Source organism: Oryctolagus cuniculus, chromosome 6 (genome assembly GCF_051225735.1).
Source record: "Oryctolagus cuniculus isolate XC-2025 breed Fujian yellow rabbit chromosome 6, ASM5122573v1, whole genome shotgun sequence".
Taxonomy (NCBI): Eukaryota; Metazoa; Chordata; class Mammalia; order Lagomorpha; family Leporidae; genus Oryctolagus; species Oryctolagus cuniculus.
The window spans coordinates 167,960,537-167,975,086 of NC_142872.1; the positions used below are offsets into that span (position 1 = coordinate 167,960,537).

General features: G+C 69.7%; 2 protein-coding genes across 5 annotated transcripts; one reads left to right on the top strand and one right to left on the bottom strand.

The window, feature by feature from the left end:
* Nucleotides 1-332: 332 nt before the first annotated feature.
* On the bottom strand, nucleotides 333-11,498 carry EEF1D (eukaryotic translation elongation factor 1 delta). Of its 4 annotated transcripts, none has more exons than XM_089334555.1 (8): nucleotides 11,370-11,498; nucleotides 4,561-4,681; nucleotides 4,269-4,340; nucleotides 1,459-1,558; nucleotides 1,284-1,384; nucleotides 957-1,175; nucleotides 514-708; nucleotides 333-412 (listed from the first exon to the last, which is right to left on the bottom strand). In XM_089334555.1, exons 2-8 carry the CDS (start codon nucleotides 4,675-4,677, stop codon nucleotides 374-376), a joined length of 843 nt encoding a protein of 280 aa, XP_089190681.1. In that variant the 5' UTR covers nucleotides 4,678-4,681; nucleotides 11,370-11,498; the 3' UTR covers nucleotides 333-373. The 4 variants fall into 4 exon arrangements, with proteins under 4 accessions (XP_089190681.1, XP_051697682.3, XP_051697680.3 ...); XM_051841722.3 differs by lacking the exon at nucleotides 11,370-11,498 and adding an exon at nucleotides 10,029-10,094; XM_051841720.3 differs by lacking the exon at nucleotides 11,370-11,498 and adding an exon at nucleotides 5,578-6,605 and having other exon boundaries at nucleotides 4,561-4,684.
* TIGD5 (tigger transposable element derived 5) lies at nucleotides 10,497-13,307 on the top strand. Its single transcript, XM_051841775.3, has one exon. The coding sequence runs from the start codon at nucleotides 10,617-10,619 to the stop codon at nucleotides 12,294-12,296; it is 1,680 nt and encodes a 559-aa protein (XP_051697735.3). The 5' UTR covers nucleotides 10,497-10,616; the 3' UTR covers nucleotides 12,297-13,307.
* The last annotated feature ends 1,243 nt before the right edge of the window (nucleotides 13,308-14,550 follow it).

Consider the following 14,550-nt stretch of genomic DNA (forward strand, 5'->3'; position numbering starts at 1 on the left):
GGGAAGGGCCTTGTTTCCAGGGCTCCAGCACTAAGGACAGAGCGTGGACTGCATCCTGGGGGCCCTGCACAGGGCTCAGGCCCGGGCCATGTGATGCCAGGGGGCCGCAGCAGCGGTGGCACCAGGATGCCCCAGGCACCTCCCCGCCCACAGCCGCAGCTCCCGCGGGGCCAGGAGGCAAGGGCTGGCTAGATCTGGTCTTGGACTCCACCAGCTTGGACGCAGTCACGGGCAGGGGGCAGAGGCGGGGCCCTGCCAGCTGTGGGGAGGCGGCGAGGGGACAGCAGAGGCCTGGCAGGACACGCCACGGAATGACAGGACAGGAGCCAGAGTGCCAGAATCTTGTCTTTAATCACTGGAGGGCCCCCCCACGTCAGATCTTGTTGAACGCTGCAATGTCCACACTCTGCACCTGGGGACAGGCAGGGGCGGCGGTCAGGGCGGGGCGGCTCCTGGGGCGGGGGGGGGGGGGGGGGGGAGCCGGCCCTGCCCGCCCACCCGCCCCGCACTCACGTGCTCCTCGAACTTGGTGATCTCTTCCTCCAGCAGGTCGGTGCCCACCTTGTCGTCCTCCACCACACACTGGATCTGCAGCTTGCGGATGCCGTAGCCCACGGGCACCAGCTTGGAGGCCCCCCAGACCAGCCCGTCCAGCTGGACCGAGCGCACGCAGGCCTCCAGCCGGGCCATGTCGGTCTCGTCGTCCCACTGCGGGAGCGGGGGGGAAGCTGCTGGAGTCGGCCACCCTCCGAGGCCTCCCTGGGGCCCACTCTGAGGACACAGCCTGCTGCCTCCCAGCGCCTGGGCACAGTGGGACCACAGCTGGCCGCTCCGGCCAGGGGCCGGGGCAGCAAGCCTCGCTCCTAGCCCAGGGTTCCTACTCGTGACCGTGAAACCCCGCCAGGCGGCAGAGGGGCTGGCCCGGCCTTCCCGAAGCCCTCCCGGCCGCTGCTCACGGGTTTGACGTCTAGGAGGATGGAGGACTTGGCCACCAGCGCGGGCTTCCTGGCCTTCTTCTCGGCGTACTGCCGCAGCCGCTCCTCCCGCAGCCGCGCCGCCTCCTTGTCCTCTTCCTCGTCACTGCCAAACAGGTCGATGTCATCGTCCTCATCATCCTCTGCCGGGGCGGCCGCCTTCTTGGCCGGGGGCTCCACTTGGCGCATGGGAGACACGTGCTGCCGTGGGGGGAGGGGGAAGCTGAGGCCGGCCCAGCGCGGCCCCTCTGCTGGGTGGAAGAGTGGCAGACGGGGCCGCGCCAGCCCGCTGTGGGCGGCGGCGCTCACCTGGGTCTGTGGGGCTGAGGCCCGGTGGGTGGGCGAGCTCTTCTCCAGCGCGCTCAGGCGGGCCTCCAGCTTGGAGACGGCTCGCTGCAGATCCTGCACCACTGCAGGACAAGGGGTGCCGGTCAGTGGGCAGGGGCAGGCGGGCGGGGCGGCACCCCCCAGGCCCGGGCCTCACCGCCTCGCAGGTTTTGGTTCTCCACTTCCAGGCTGGCGATGCGGACGGCGAGCTCGCTGTGGTCCCCGCCAGGCCCGCTGGAGGCCCCTGGGCCCGAGCTCTGCAAGGCAGGAGGAAGGACCCTCAGAGCCACACCAGGCCCGGCCAGAGGGAGCGTGCAGCAGCTGGGGCGTGGGGGGCGGCGGGCCACAGCCCAGGTTGAATGCTGTGCGTCTGAGCTCACGAACAGGGTGTGAGATTTGACAGAGGCAGCGAGGTGAGGAGCCCAGGGGGAGGCCTCAGAGGACAGCCCCCCCGCCCACCCCAGTACACACATTTCTGTTGTTTAGGCCCCAGTCTGTGGTGCTTTGTTAGAACCGCGCAGCAAACCAGTCCCTAGTCCTAATGACGTCTCGGGCACCAGGATCTGCAGCGGTCCCTGCCCGGCCAGGGTGCGAGTCTGTGTGTGACCCCTGCTCACGGCGGCTGGGTCTGGTGGGGAGACAGCAGGCCCCAGGCAAGAGCAGGCGGGGCCGCCGTGGGTGCCGGCCCCTGGCCCAGGAGGCAGGCAGAGCAGCCCGCACCAGAACCCCACAGCCTGCGGACGTGCCGCCTCACGTGGCAGAAGGGACCCGGGCCTGTGTCACCTGGGGGCCCCCACCACGGGCAGGGAGAGCAGAGGCTGCTGTGAGGGCCGGCGGCCGCGGCTGGCAGCCACAGTGCGCTGTCGGGGCGGCGCTGCAGGTCCCTGCCACTGGGGCTGTCGCCAGCGGTGAGGAAAGGCGATGCGCCGAGTGCCTCCTTCAGTTATTGGCAGAAATTCGGATGTTAAGGCCGTGCCAGTGCGGAGATGCTGGCAGGCGAGAAACACCATCCCAGTGACCCTCGGGCCTCGCAGGCTGGGCGGGCTGCGCTGTGGCACAGCGGGGTAAGCCACCATCTGTGACGCCAGCGTCCCAGCGTCCAACCTGCTCCACTTCTGATCCAGCTCCCTGCTGATGGCCTGGGAGAGGCAGCGCAAGATGGCCCAGGTGCTCAAACGCCGGAACCCACGTGAAGCCCAGAGGGAGCCCCTGGCTCTGGCCTGGCTCAGCCCCAGCCGCTGCAGCCACGTGGGGAGTCAGCCAGGGAGTGGAGCTGTCCCCCTCTGTGACTGTTCACAGCCAACCAGTCTCGGAGACCACAGGTCACCCAAGGGCCTCTCAGCCGTCCTATGCCAGGGAGACCCCGGGTTCTCAGAATTGCGTGTGGGCGGAAACGGTGCCAGCTTGGACCACAAGGGAGAGAGGACGAAGTCAGAGAAGGCTGCAGACTCCCGGAGCCTGCTGCCGACAGGTGCCGGCTTCCGGACGGGACGGGTGGGCGTCTGAGCTGGCGGTCAAGATGCCTGGGTCCCACGCAGCGCCGGGGGCCGACCCCGGCTCCTGGCTCCTGCAGGCCAGGCAGCACCGAGGGCTCAGGGGTTGGCTCCTGGGAGACCTGATCGGGTACCTGGCTCCTGGCTTCAGCCCGGCCCAGCCCGGCGTGGTGCACACGCGGGGAGTGAACGAGTGGGGACGCTCTATCTAACTTCAGGCAGCGAAGGAAGAGTTTTCACCAAGAGCACTGACCCAGGTGCGGCCGGAGCCACCCGGGAGGTGCCCAGCCCCACGCCGTGTGCCCCGCCGGCTCTGAAATCGCCTGGGACTAAGACGTGAGTCAGCTCCGCCGGCAGCGAACGCCAGGACCCACTTCGCTCTCACGGGTCAGCTCCGAGACCAGGCAGCCCCTCGGCTGGGGCTCTGCCGCAGCAGGGGTGGCACAGGCACAGCTTCTGGGGGCACGGCCACATGACCTAACGGCTCCCCGTGCCCACGGATGCACAGCCTGGGTGCGGGAGCCACGGGAGCCAACTCCTGTCCACACAGCAGGCAGGGAGGAGCGTTCCCGCAGGCCCCCCGCCGGCCCCCTGCCGGCCCCGGCTGCGACCTGAGGCAGACGCTCGCTGCAGTGGCCCGGCTCTGCCCAGGGCCCACTCCTCAGACCCAGAAGAGGCTCCTGGCTTCAGCCTGGCCCAGCCCTGGCCGTTGCCCATCTAGGGAGTGCACCAGCAGTGAGCTGGAAGATCTCTGTGTCTGCCTTCAAATAAATCGATCTTAAAAAAAAAAAAAAAAAAAAAAAGCCCCCAAGGTGCCAGTGTCCCAAGCCCAGATCCTGTGACCCGCACCTGTGGCGGAAGGGGTAGGGCCGGGACCCCAGGCGGTCAGGTGGGCTGAGTGACAGTGAGTGGCGGCCGGGGTGCGGTCAGAGGGATGTGTGGACAGCAGAGCTGGTGTGATGAGACTGCCCACGGGGCCCAGGCTGAGGGACCTGCACAGGCGGGGCGGCCGGCTCTCCTGGGCCTGTCCCGTGAGAGTCCTTCCCAGCTTGGGGCCTGACAACTGTGCCGGCACGTGTGAGTTCTCAGCAGTTAGCCTGAGACAGCCAGGAGCAAACCAAGACCCCGCCCACCTCGGGCGCAGCCAGCCCCCTGCACTGCCCACCCTGCCCAGGACGTGGAGGCTGGGCAGGGCGGCGAGCCCCTCGGGGCCTCCGATCCAAGATGGCGCCGGCTGAAGCGGGCACCTGTGACACGGGGAGCAAGGCCGGAGGGAGGCCCAGCGGCAAGCAGCAAGGGCAGGCCCGGCGAGCGCTCAGCACAACACCGCCCCCCGGGCCGGGCCAGCGAGCAGCAAGGGCAGGCCGGGAGAGAACTCGGAGGTGAGGCCTGGGGAGACCCAGCATGGCCCGCACTGCACACTGTGTGGCCGTGGCCGAGCCTGAGCCCAAGGGCGCGGGCTGTGCGTACTCACTCCGGCCAGCGATTTCTGGATGTTCTCTCTGGCTCTCGCAATGTCGCGCAGGATCACGCTGGCGCCATTCTCCTGCGGGCAGGGCAGAGACACCAGTCTTTCTTTTTCATTAAAAGTTTCTTCATTAAAAAACCAAAAACCCCAAGAACCCTCACAGACAGCACAGTGACAGCTCAGGACCGTGAAAAGCAGAGGTGCCCCAGGCTGCGGCCCCAGAAGCCTGCAGAGCTGCGCTGGCCCCGCACCCACGAGCCAGCCAAGGCCACCCTTGCGGAGACCCCTCCCAGCTCACCTGGCGGGAGGGGCCGGGCACGGGCCCGTTCATGCGCTCATAGAAGCTCCGCTCTGCGTCGTCATACTTGAACTTGTCGAACCAGATCTTCTCGTGCACTAGGAAGTTCGTCGTCATCTTCCTGCTGGGGGGAGGGGGCCGGGTCAACGCGGCTAGGGTGAGGGGCCTGGACCGTCCGCAGCCCCACCCTCCCCACAAGCGGAGGACTGGCCAGCGCTGCCTCAGAGCCCCTGGGATGCCCCTCCCCGTCCAGCTGCAGCTGGACGTCCTGTCAGACCCCTGGCCTGGGGAGAGTCCACTGTGCCTGCACACCACCCACACACGTGTGTGCACATGCACAGCCCCCCCCCACGCAAAGCACATTCGGCGAGGCCAGAATCCTTCCTGCAGCCGTTACCATCTGCACCACCCCGTACAGCCCACCGCCCCGCCCAGCGCAGTGAGAACGGACCCCTCCCACCCTGCCACCAACTCCCAGGGCCACGGGCCCCTCACCAGGAAGCCGTCAGGGGCGTGGGCAGCATTCCCACCCCAAATCAAAGCCACCTTCTGAAACCAGCAAACCCAGCCCCCCCACCAGGCAGCACCCCTACCCAGACCCCGGCCCATCTGGCCAGGCTCCAGCCTGCTTCAGGCCTCCAAAGACAGCGGCCGGGCCGCATTCCCCGCCCTGGAGCAGGGCCCCTCTTGGCCCCCAACTCGCCTATCCCCTGGGATCTGAGATGCCCACCTTACCTCAAAGGTGGCTACGGGAGACCAGGTGAGCTGGGCGTGGACAGGACGCCAGGCAGGGCCTGCGTCTCATCCCAGGGGCTCCCCCTGCCCAGCCAGGGTGGAGGGAGTCACTCCTGGATGACCCCCACCCCCACCCCCAGGTCGACCCTGGACACAAGGACACAGCACCACCTCGCCCAGCCCACCGCTGCTTTCAACTTGGCTGGGTCCACCGGGGGAGGGACTGTGGTGGTCCCTGTGCCCACAACCCAGGCCAGGCCCCGCCCAGCTGGTTTCTCCTACTTGGGTCTCAGGCTGGACATGGACGGGCCCGAGCGGGGCCCAGGCCGGTGAGCCAGGGAGGCGGCTTCGAGCCGCCAGGCCATGCGCAGGGCCTCGGCGGCGTGGTGGCGGCACTCGGCGCTGTCGTAGGCAGGCTTGCTGAGCCAGGGGGCCTCTGCATCCTTGTGCAGGAAGTACCAGTAGGGCAAGGCCGAGGGGGCCTCCCCGTCAGCCCGCCGAGACCCAGGCCGCTTGCTTCCCAGGGCGTTGCGGCCGCGCCGGTCCCTGCGGCCACGCCGGGCGCCCTCGGCCTGGCTGGCTCGCTCCTGCAGGCGCACCTTCCCGGGAGGGTGGCCGTCAAACTGGGCCTCGTAGAAGCCCCTTTCAGCTGCGTCGTAGCGCGGCTTCTCCAGCCACACCTCCCGCACCATGGCCTGCAGGCTGCCCAGAGCGGGCTGGCGAGCCAGGGCCAGGTCGGGGGCCTCCTGGCCGCGGCTGCCCTCTGCAGCCAGCAGGAGGGCCTGCGACCACTCCACGAAGGCCCGCTCGGCCTGGTCGAAGGAAGACTTGTTGACCCAGACCCCCCAGGTCACATGGTGGCAGGCCACCAGGCTCCCGTGGGCGCAGGGCCCCCGCAGGGCCAGCGCAGGCAGCTGAGTGGCCTGAGCAGCCGCGTCGGCCAGCCGCTGGCGGTAGGAGGTCTCTGCCTGGTCGAAGAGCGGCTTGTCCAGCCACACGTGGTCAGCCGAGAGGCCCACGAGGGCCAGGTCCGCCTGGCCGAGCCAGCCCTTGGGGGAGCGCTTCCTCTTCTTCTGCAGCGGCTTCTGGCCGTCGCGGCTCGTCCTGGGCTCAGGCCTGCCGCCGGCGTCGGGGGCCTCTGCCTCGTCGGCGTCCTCGCCGCCCGCCTGGCCGGGCCCGTTCATGGCTGGCGCCTCGGCCGGGGGGTGCTGGGCGGCCTCGCGCTCACAGCAGCGCCGCTCGGCTCCCTCATACTTGTGCTTGTCCTCCCAGACGGTCTCCAGCGCACAGGAGGCCTTGCCGCTCCTCATCTTCCGGGGCAGCGTTAAAAAGCAAGCACAAGGAGGAGTTGTGGCGCGCCGGCGCGGCCTCCCGCGGACGGGCAGGGCAGGCAGCCCCGTGCGCAGCCGGGCGCAGGGCTGACACCCCAGCTCCCCGCCCCCCACAGGAGGGGCTCGGACACAACCGCAGACAGTGCCCTCCAGCACAGCTGCAGAGCTGGGGGAGGGGAGGCTGGCCACGGCCAGCACAGGGCAGCAGCCGGCCAGCCCGTGCCTGTGGAACCTGGGAGCCCCGGGACGCGGGGAGGCAGGGCTCGCTGCCCTGGCTGGGGACAAGCCCGCCGAGCAACGTCCCCTCAAGCGCCAGGCAACTCTAAGTGTCTGTGGGCCACAAGCGAGACCGGCAGCATGAGCTGAGCCGCACTGGCCACACAGGACACGGCCCTGCCCCTGCCCCAGGGACCAGGGTGGTGCTACAGGAGGGGTGCCTTGGCCAGACACCAAGCAGCACCCAGGGCGAGCCCCCAGCCTCTATGAGAGCCCTGAGCTCACTCACTGCTGGTCCCCAAGGACAGCTCTGTCTGGATTCTGTCCTGACGGCACCCTGGGTCCTGCCCACCGAAACCCGGGAGCTGACTCAGGAGGGGACCCCCACTCAGCAGGTGCACCCACACCACCGGGCCCTCACCCAGGGACAGCAGACCTTTCTCACCACTGACCTTAGCTGAGGACTTATCCCCCCTCCTACAGCTCAGCCCAGTGGCTAGGGGGGCCTGGCCGCCTAACCCCCACAAATACAGAGGGCCTTTGGGATGGCCCAGCCTCTGGGTCAGCACGGAGCTGCCCCCCCGCCAGGCCAGGGCAGCACTTACCAAGGCTAGGCTGGTGGGACAGAGGCAGGGCGGGGTAGGAGTGGGAGCAGGGCCCAGGCGGCAGGCATTGTGACATCACCCACTGTCCCGCAGGCCCTCCCACCCCCAGCCAGGGCCCCCTGGCACCAGCTGGGCCAGACCTCCCTGTGACCTCACACCTGGTCCCCAGCGCCCCCTGCAGAGGGGGCGTCACCCAGGGAAGGCAGCTGCTTCCAAGATGCCCACCGCCAGGGGTCAGGGCCGGAGAGACCAGGCACTCCGCCAGGCCACCTGGCACACAGGGGACCACGAGGTCCTGCCCAGCGCTGGCTGGGGCCGCATGTGTGGACGAGGTGGCCGGCCCCGGCCGCCGGGCCGTCTGGCTGGAGGAGGGAACAGGGCCCTGGCAGGTGGGTACTTACTTTCGCTGTGACCTCCTACGACAGCATGAAGGAAAAGCAGCAAGTTAGAGGCATCAGGAAGGCCACAAGCCACACGCAGCGACAGGCCAGGGCCGGCCTTCCGGTGCTGCTTGTCCAGAGGGAGAGGAATGGCGAGCGCCGGGCAGGACCAGGCGGCCAGCAAGCCCACCTGCTTAAGGCGGTGTGGCTCCTGTCGACTGGTGCCCGGGAAGGCCTTGGGAGACAAGCAGGGATCCCTGAGCTGCCTTCACCCAACTCCCGGGCGACCTGGGGCAAGGTGAGCCAGGCCCACAGGTGCCCTGGAGCTGCCAAGGGCCGGCAGAGCCTCGCACACCGACTGCCTGGCAGCCGCAGACACCAGGTCTCGTACTGCACTCGGCGAGAGCCTCCTCACAAAGCCAGGCGGCTCTGCAAAGGCCACAGGATCCAGTGCCGTGCTGAGCAACCAGGGCGCCCTGGGGGTCGCCGCCCCCACCCACCCAGGCACAGGGCTCTCCACCGACACCCGCATGCACCTGAGCCCACCCCGGAGCCCAGGTCGGGGCAGGCCCTTGCGCTGGGAGGCCATGGTCCTCCTCTGCGGACAAGGAGGCACACACAGCCTGCCGCGGTCCCCACAGCCCCGCACCGGCCAGGCAGTAGCACGGCAGCTGCCAGACAAGCAGTCGGGACACCAGGGCAGGACCCAGAGGGAAACGGCACAAGGGTCACCTCAGCCCTGTTCCTGGAAGCATGGACTCCCACCCTCCCCGGAGGCAGAGACAGTGCCTGCGGAGCCACGGGGGCCCACCGGGGAAACAAGACCGGGGTGTGTGTGTGTGTGTGTGTGTGTGTGTGTGTGCAGGTGGCTGGTGTGAGGGCCCAGCCGGCACCTGCTCTCCCCAACATGCTTGGAGCCTCTGGCCAGGCCACATCTGGCCTGCTGAGGGGGACACGGAGGCACTGGCCTCCTGCGCCAAAGCACGGCTACTGGATCCTGTGGCTGGGGCTCCACACGGCACAGGGGGCAGAACGCCACAGCCCCGCTGACTGCTCCAGGCCACTGTTATTTAAATAAGCCTTGCTTTGAAAAAGCAGCGCCCAGTCCCAGCCTGCGCCGGCAGCCTGACCGCTGGCCTCACCGGCCAGTGCTCCCTGGACAGCACCTGTGCAGGTGAGTGCCCGCCGGGGCCTGTTCCGGAGGCTTCAGAAAACTCCCGGAGAGGCACTTACTACAAATGATGGGTGGGTTTTTTGATGCGAAATTAAACTCCCTGAAACCCACGCCGCTTTTTCAATCACATTCTCTAAGTCCCTGAAGCTTCCCTGTGCGCAAAAAACCCTGGGATTCCACTTCGGCGAACTTTTAAACAGTTTATTTCCATCTAGTGAAAGTCAGAGCGAGCGCTTGTCCACTCGGCGGTGCAGCCCAGGTGCCTGCCCAGCCCGCAGAGCCACCCCCGACCCGCGGGGCCACCACACGCGTCCCTTCCACGACCTTGCTGCAGACGCACGCTGCAAGCTCCCACCCGCCAGCGAGGGCCCCAGGAGCGGCTCCCGCACCTCGCTCGCCGAGAGCACGGGAACAGAGGCTGAGTCGCGGCCGAATGCTCTGTGCTGTCCTGCACCCCGAGATAACGGAGCGAGCGCAGGCCCCCAGCCCGGGAAGGGAGCCCCTGCCGCCTCCCGGTGGACCGCGGGCTCCGCGCCACGCAGCAGGCCCGCAGCTCGCAGTCTGTGCGCGCGCCAGCTCTGCATGAGGCGGCACTTTCCCGAGACAGACAGGCGCCTGCACCCCGGCGTGGGCGAGGAGGACCCGTGGCCCCCTCCCCAGCAAGCTGCAGTCGGCACCGGCTGTCAGGCAGGGGCCACCCAAAGCTTGGCGACACCAACAGCTCTGTGCCTGCGGCGCGACCGCCCGGGACGCCAGTTCCGACAGAACCGCACAAGCGCCCGCTGCAGACCCCCTCCCCCGAGCGAGACCCCGGAGGCGGCTGCGGAGCGCCCGTTGCGCGAACGCGAAGAGAGAGGTCACCGTGGCGGCTGACCGGCGCCCCCAGCCCCGCCAGGCCGGCCGCGTGGCCCTGGCGCCCCGCCCCCTGCGCCCCGGCCCGCAGGCCCTCCGTGCATGCGGGGACTCGCGCGCCCCGGCCCCCGCCCCCGACAGCGCCGGCGGCCGCTCCGGGGCTTGCGGTACTCACACGCCAACCAAGGACGCGGCGACCGAACGGGGAAGGCTGGCGGGCGCGCGGAGGCTGCGGAAAGGGAGCACCTCCCAGGCCGCGCACGGGAAATGAAGCGCTGGGCGCTACCAAGCGCCGCGGGCCCGGGGCCGCAGGGGAGCACCGCTCTCACGCAAGCGCTTCCCGCGTCGGAGCGCTCGGCAAGAAGCTCCCCGAAACCGCACCGGCAGAAGCCCGTCGGGGCCTGCCCCGAGGCCACTCCTCCCGGGAAGGGGGTCGACGCCGACGGCCGGGAGCAGGGCAGCCCCCGGCCCGACGCCCCTCTGCCGCCGGCGCAGTGGAGTCGCCCGTCCGGGCGGGGCGGGGCAGCCGGGCCAGCGCGCCCGGAGTGACGCGCGACACAGCCAACGCGCAGGCGCCTCGCCGGCGGGGGGGCGGGGCGGCGGCGCGGGGCCGGCGCCAGCGCGCTTGCGCGCGCCGCCGAGCAGGCGAGACAAAGGGGAGGGCCCGGCGGTCCCGCCCCGCGCGCCCCGCCCCGAGCGGCCGGCGCGGGCGGGCGGGCGGGCGTGTGGCCCCCGGGCCGCCGCCGCCGCCGCCGCCGCTGCCATGCATCCCGCGGGCGCCCCTGCCGGCCCGGCCCCGCGCCCCGCCCCCGCCGCGGCCGCCGGGAAGATGGCCTTCCGCAAGGCCTACTCCATCAAGGACAAGCTGCAGGCCATCGAGCGCGTCAAGGGCGGCGAGCGGCAGGCCAGCGTGTGCCGCGACTTCGGCGTGCCCGGCGGCACGCTGCGCGGCTGGCTCAAGGACGAGCCGAAGCTGCGCTGGTTCCTGCAGCAGCTGGGCGGCGAGGTGGGCCGGCAGCGCAAGAAGATGCGGCTGGCCAACGAGGAGGAGATCGACCGCGCCGTGTACGCGTGGTTCCTGGCGCTGCGCGGCCGCGGCGTGCCGCTGTCGGGGCCCGCCATCCAGGCGCAGGCCGAGGCCTTCGCGCGCCAGATCCACGGCCCCGCGAGCACCTTCAAGGCCAGCCACGGCTGGTTCTGGCGCTGGCAGAAGCGCCACGGCATCTCCAGCCAGCGCCTGTACGGCGCGCGCACGCCCGCGCCCGCGCCCGCGCCCGCGCCGCCGGCCCCCGCCGAGGGCGGCTACGGCGACGAGCAGATCTACAACGCCGACGTCACCGGCCTCTACTGGCGGCTGCTCCCCGAGCGGGACGCGGGCCCGGGGGGCGACCGGGTCACCGTGCTGCTGGCCGCCAACCTCACGGGCAGCCACAAGCTGAAGCCGCTGGTCATCGGGCAGCTGCCCGACCCGCCCAGCCTGCGCCACCTCAACCGGGACCAGTTCCCGGCCTCCTACCGCTACAGCCCGGACGCGTGGCTCAGCCGCCCGCTGCTGCGGGGCTGGTTCTTCGAGGAGTTCGTCCCGGGCGTCCGGCGCTACCTGCGCCGCAGCTGCCTGCAGCAGAGGGCCGTGCTGCTGGTGGCTCACCCGCCCCGGGCGCCCGCCCCGGAGGAGGGCGAGGACCCGCCCAGGCGCTGCCGGCCCGAGCCGCTGCAGACCCCCGACGGCGCGGTGCGGGTGCTGTTCCTGTCGCGCGGCCGCGGGCGCGCGCGCATCCCCGCGCCTCTGGAGCAGGGCGTGGTGGCCGCCTTCAAGCAGCTGTACCAGCGCGAGCTGCTGCGGCTGGCCGTGTCCTGCGCGGGCGGCTCCCCGCTGGACTTCGCGCGCAGCTTCATGCTCAAGGACATGCTCCACCTGGCCGGCCTCTCGTGGGACCTGGTGCAGGCGGGCAGCATCGAACGCTGCTGGCTGCTGGGCCTGCGCGCCGCCTTCGAGCCGGGCCAGCAGCCCGCGCGCCTCGCCGAGGAGGCGGCCGAGCGCAGCCGGGCGCTCAGCGACCTCACGCACCTGGCCGCGCTGGCCCACAAGCGCCTGGCGCCCGAGGAGGTGGCCCAGTGGCTGCACCTGGACGACGACGGAGGCCTGCCGGACGCCTGCAGGGAGGAGCTGGGCCCCGCGGCCCCTGCGACCCCGGCCGGCCTGGCCTCCGACATGGGGGGCAGGGAGGAGGAGGAGGCGGCGGGCGACCCAGCAGGAGGAGGAGCCTCGGTGCCCACCGCTGGGGAGGCCGTCCGGGGCCTGGAGACAGCTCTGCGGTGGCTGGAGAGCCAGGACCCCAGGGAGGTGGGGCCGCTGCGGCTGGTGCAGCTGCGCTCGCTCATTGGGGTGGCGCGGAGGCTGGGGGGCCTGGGGCCGTCGGGGGCGCCTGATGATGGTGTGTGACCACACGGAGCAGGTGCCGTTGGTCCTGCTCCTGCCTCCACGCCTCTCCTCCGCCCGAGGCTAGCCCGCCCCAGGGGCTCTGCAGCTTCCAGGGACCCCAGCCTGCCTCGCTTGAAGGGGCTTGGCTGGTGAAGGGTGCACTGGTCTTGGAGCAGCTGGAAGAGAGGTCTGGGTCCAGGCGCCTCGCAGGGCGGGGGTGTGCTCTGGAGGGCAGCTGGCTGTGGCCCCTGTGGGGCCGAGGCCTCCGGGCTGGACCTGTGCATGGCTGCTCTCCCTCCCGCCAGCCACCAGACACTGGACAAGGGCCCAGAGCTGCAGGTGCGGGTCATCTTTGGGGGGCAGAGCCCTGGTTTTGTTACCGTTTTTATACGTCCAGCCCGTTCTTGGGGGCCCCTGTGGCCCAGCCTGGGAGGACGGCGCCCCGTGGTACAGCATAGTGAGGAGGGTGGGGCTCCCGTGGTGCAGCGCAGTGAGGGGGCGGGGCTCCCTGGTGCAGCGCAGTGAGGAAGGGTTCCTTTTCACTTGGATGCCCAGTTCTCCCTGAGCAAATTCTGTCCTGAACAGATGTCTCATTCCCCGGGCTGCAGGGCCTCTGCACCGGGCCCGTGACCTGCCCAGTGGCAAGACGGGCTCCTTGCCTGCGCGCCAGCCACAGCCCAGCCGACCACCAGAACAATCTGCAGTGCCTTAGTGCTGGCTGCATAGGCCCCTCCCCTGAGACCCCCACCTGCCCTGGAGCTGCCAAACGGGTGCTGGGGGGCGTGTCAGAACCTTGCAGGGGGTCAGGGACTGTCTTGCCAAGTTGTGGTCAGAGCCCCCAGGAGGGGCCTGCTTCAGCCACTCTGTCTGCCCCCCATGGGTCCCAGCCTGCAGACCTGGGGATGGGGGTGCAGCCACAGGGGGCATTGGTGGGGGGGGAGGGGCCGTGTGCTGGCCTGGCAGGGGTAGCTGGGGGCATACCCCCACAGCAGTCTCCACACATGTCCCAGAATAAACAGGTCCTTGAACTGCTGCCTGTCTCTGGTCTCAGAGTGAGGGACGGTGTTGGGTGGTAAAGGAAAGGGCCCAGCCTCTGGGCCTGCTGACCGCTGGCCACCTCCACGTCCAGCGTCCCGAGCCTGGGGCCCTGCAACAGCCTGGGCTCGGGCAGGCTGGGGCTGGCCCTGTCTCCAATCCGAGCGGCTGGGGCTGGGCTGGGCTGCAGGAGTTTAGTGTGTTCCATGCATCACCTCCTAAATGGCCCTGGGAGCTGGCAGCTCCCCTCAGCAGGGCTGTGTCCAGGTGAGGGCTGCACACCTGGGCCTTGCACACAGCCCAGTGGCCTCAGGAGCTGCGCCTCACCAACACTGCTCCCTGGTGAGCGTCTCTATCTCGTCAGAGCCAGCCCTCTCCTGGGTGCCCAGGCCCATGGTGGCTGTGTGTCCTCAGCCTCTAGATGGTCCCCGGGCAAGGCAGGTGCAGGCTGGGTGGGACCTGAATGTCAGGTGTGCGCCTGTGCTGGGTGGGATCTGTGTGACAGTGTGCGCCTGTGCTGGGCGGGATCTGTGTGTCAGTGTGTGCCTGTGCTGGGTGGGAATTGTGTGTCAGTCTGCGCCTGTGCTGGGCGGGATCTGTGTGACAGTGTGCGCCTGTGCTGGGTGGGACCTGAATGTCAGGTGTGCGCCTGCGCTGGGTGGGATCTGTGTGACAGTGTGCGCCTGTGCTGGGCGGGATCTGTGTGTCAGTGTTCGCCTGTGCTGGGCAGGATCTGTGTGTCAGTGTGCGCCTGTGCTGGGTGGGATCTGTGTGACAGTGTGTGCCTGTGCTGGGCGGGATCTGTGTGTCAGTGTGCGCCTGTGCTGGGCGGGATCTGTGTGTCAGTGTGCGCCTGTGCTGGGTGGGATCTGTGTGTCAGTGTGCGCCTGTGCTGGGCGGGATCTGTGTGTCAGTGTGCGCCTGTGCTGGGCGGGATCTGTGTGTCAGTGTGCGCCTGTGCTGGGCGGGATCTGTGTGACAGTGTGCGCCTGTGCTGGGTGGGATCTGTGTGTCAGTGTGCGCCTGTGCTGGGTGGGATCTGTGTGTCAGTGTGCGCCTGTGCTGGGTGGGATCTGTGTGTCAGTGTGCGCCTGTGCTGGGTGGGATCTGTGTGTCAGTGTGCGCCTGTGCTGGGTGGGATCTGTGTGTCAGTGTGTGCCTGTGCTGGGATCTGTGTGTCAGTGTGCGCCTGTGCTGGGTGGGATCTGTGTGTCAGTGTGCGCCTGTGCTGGGTGGGATC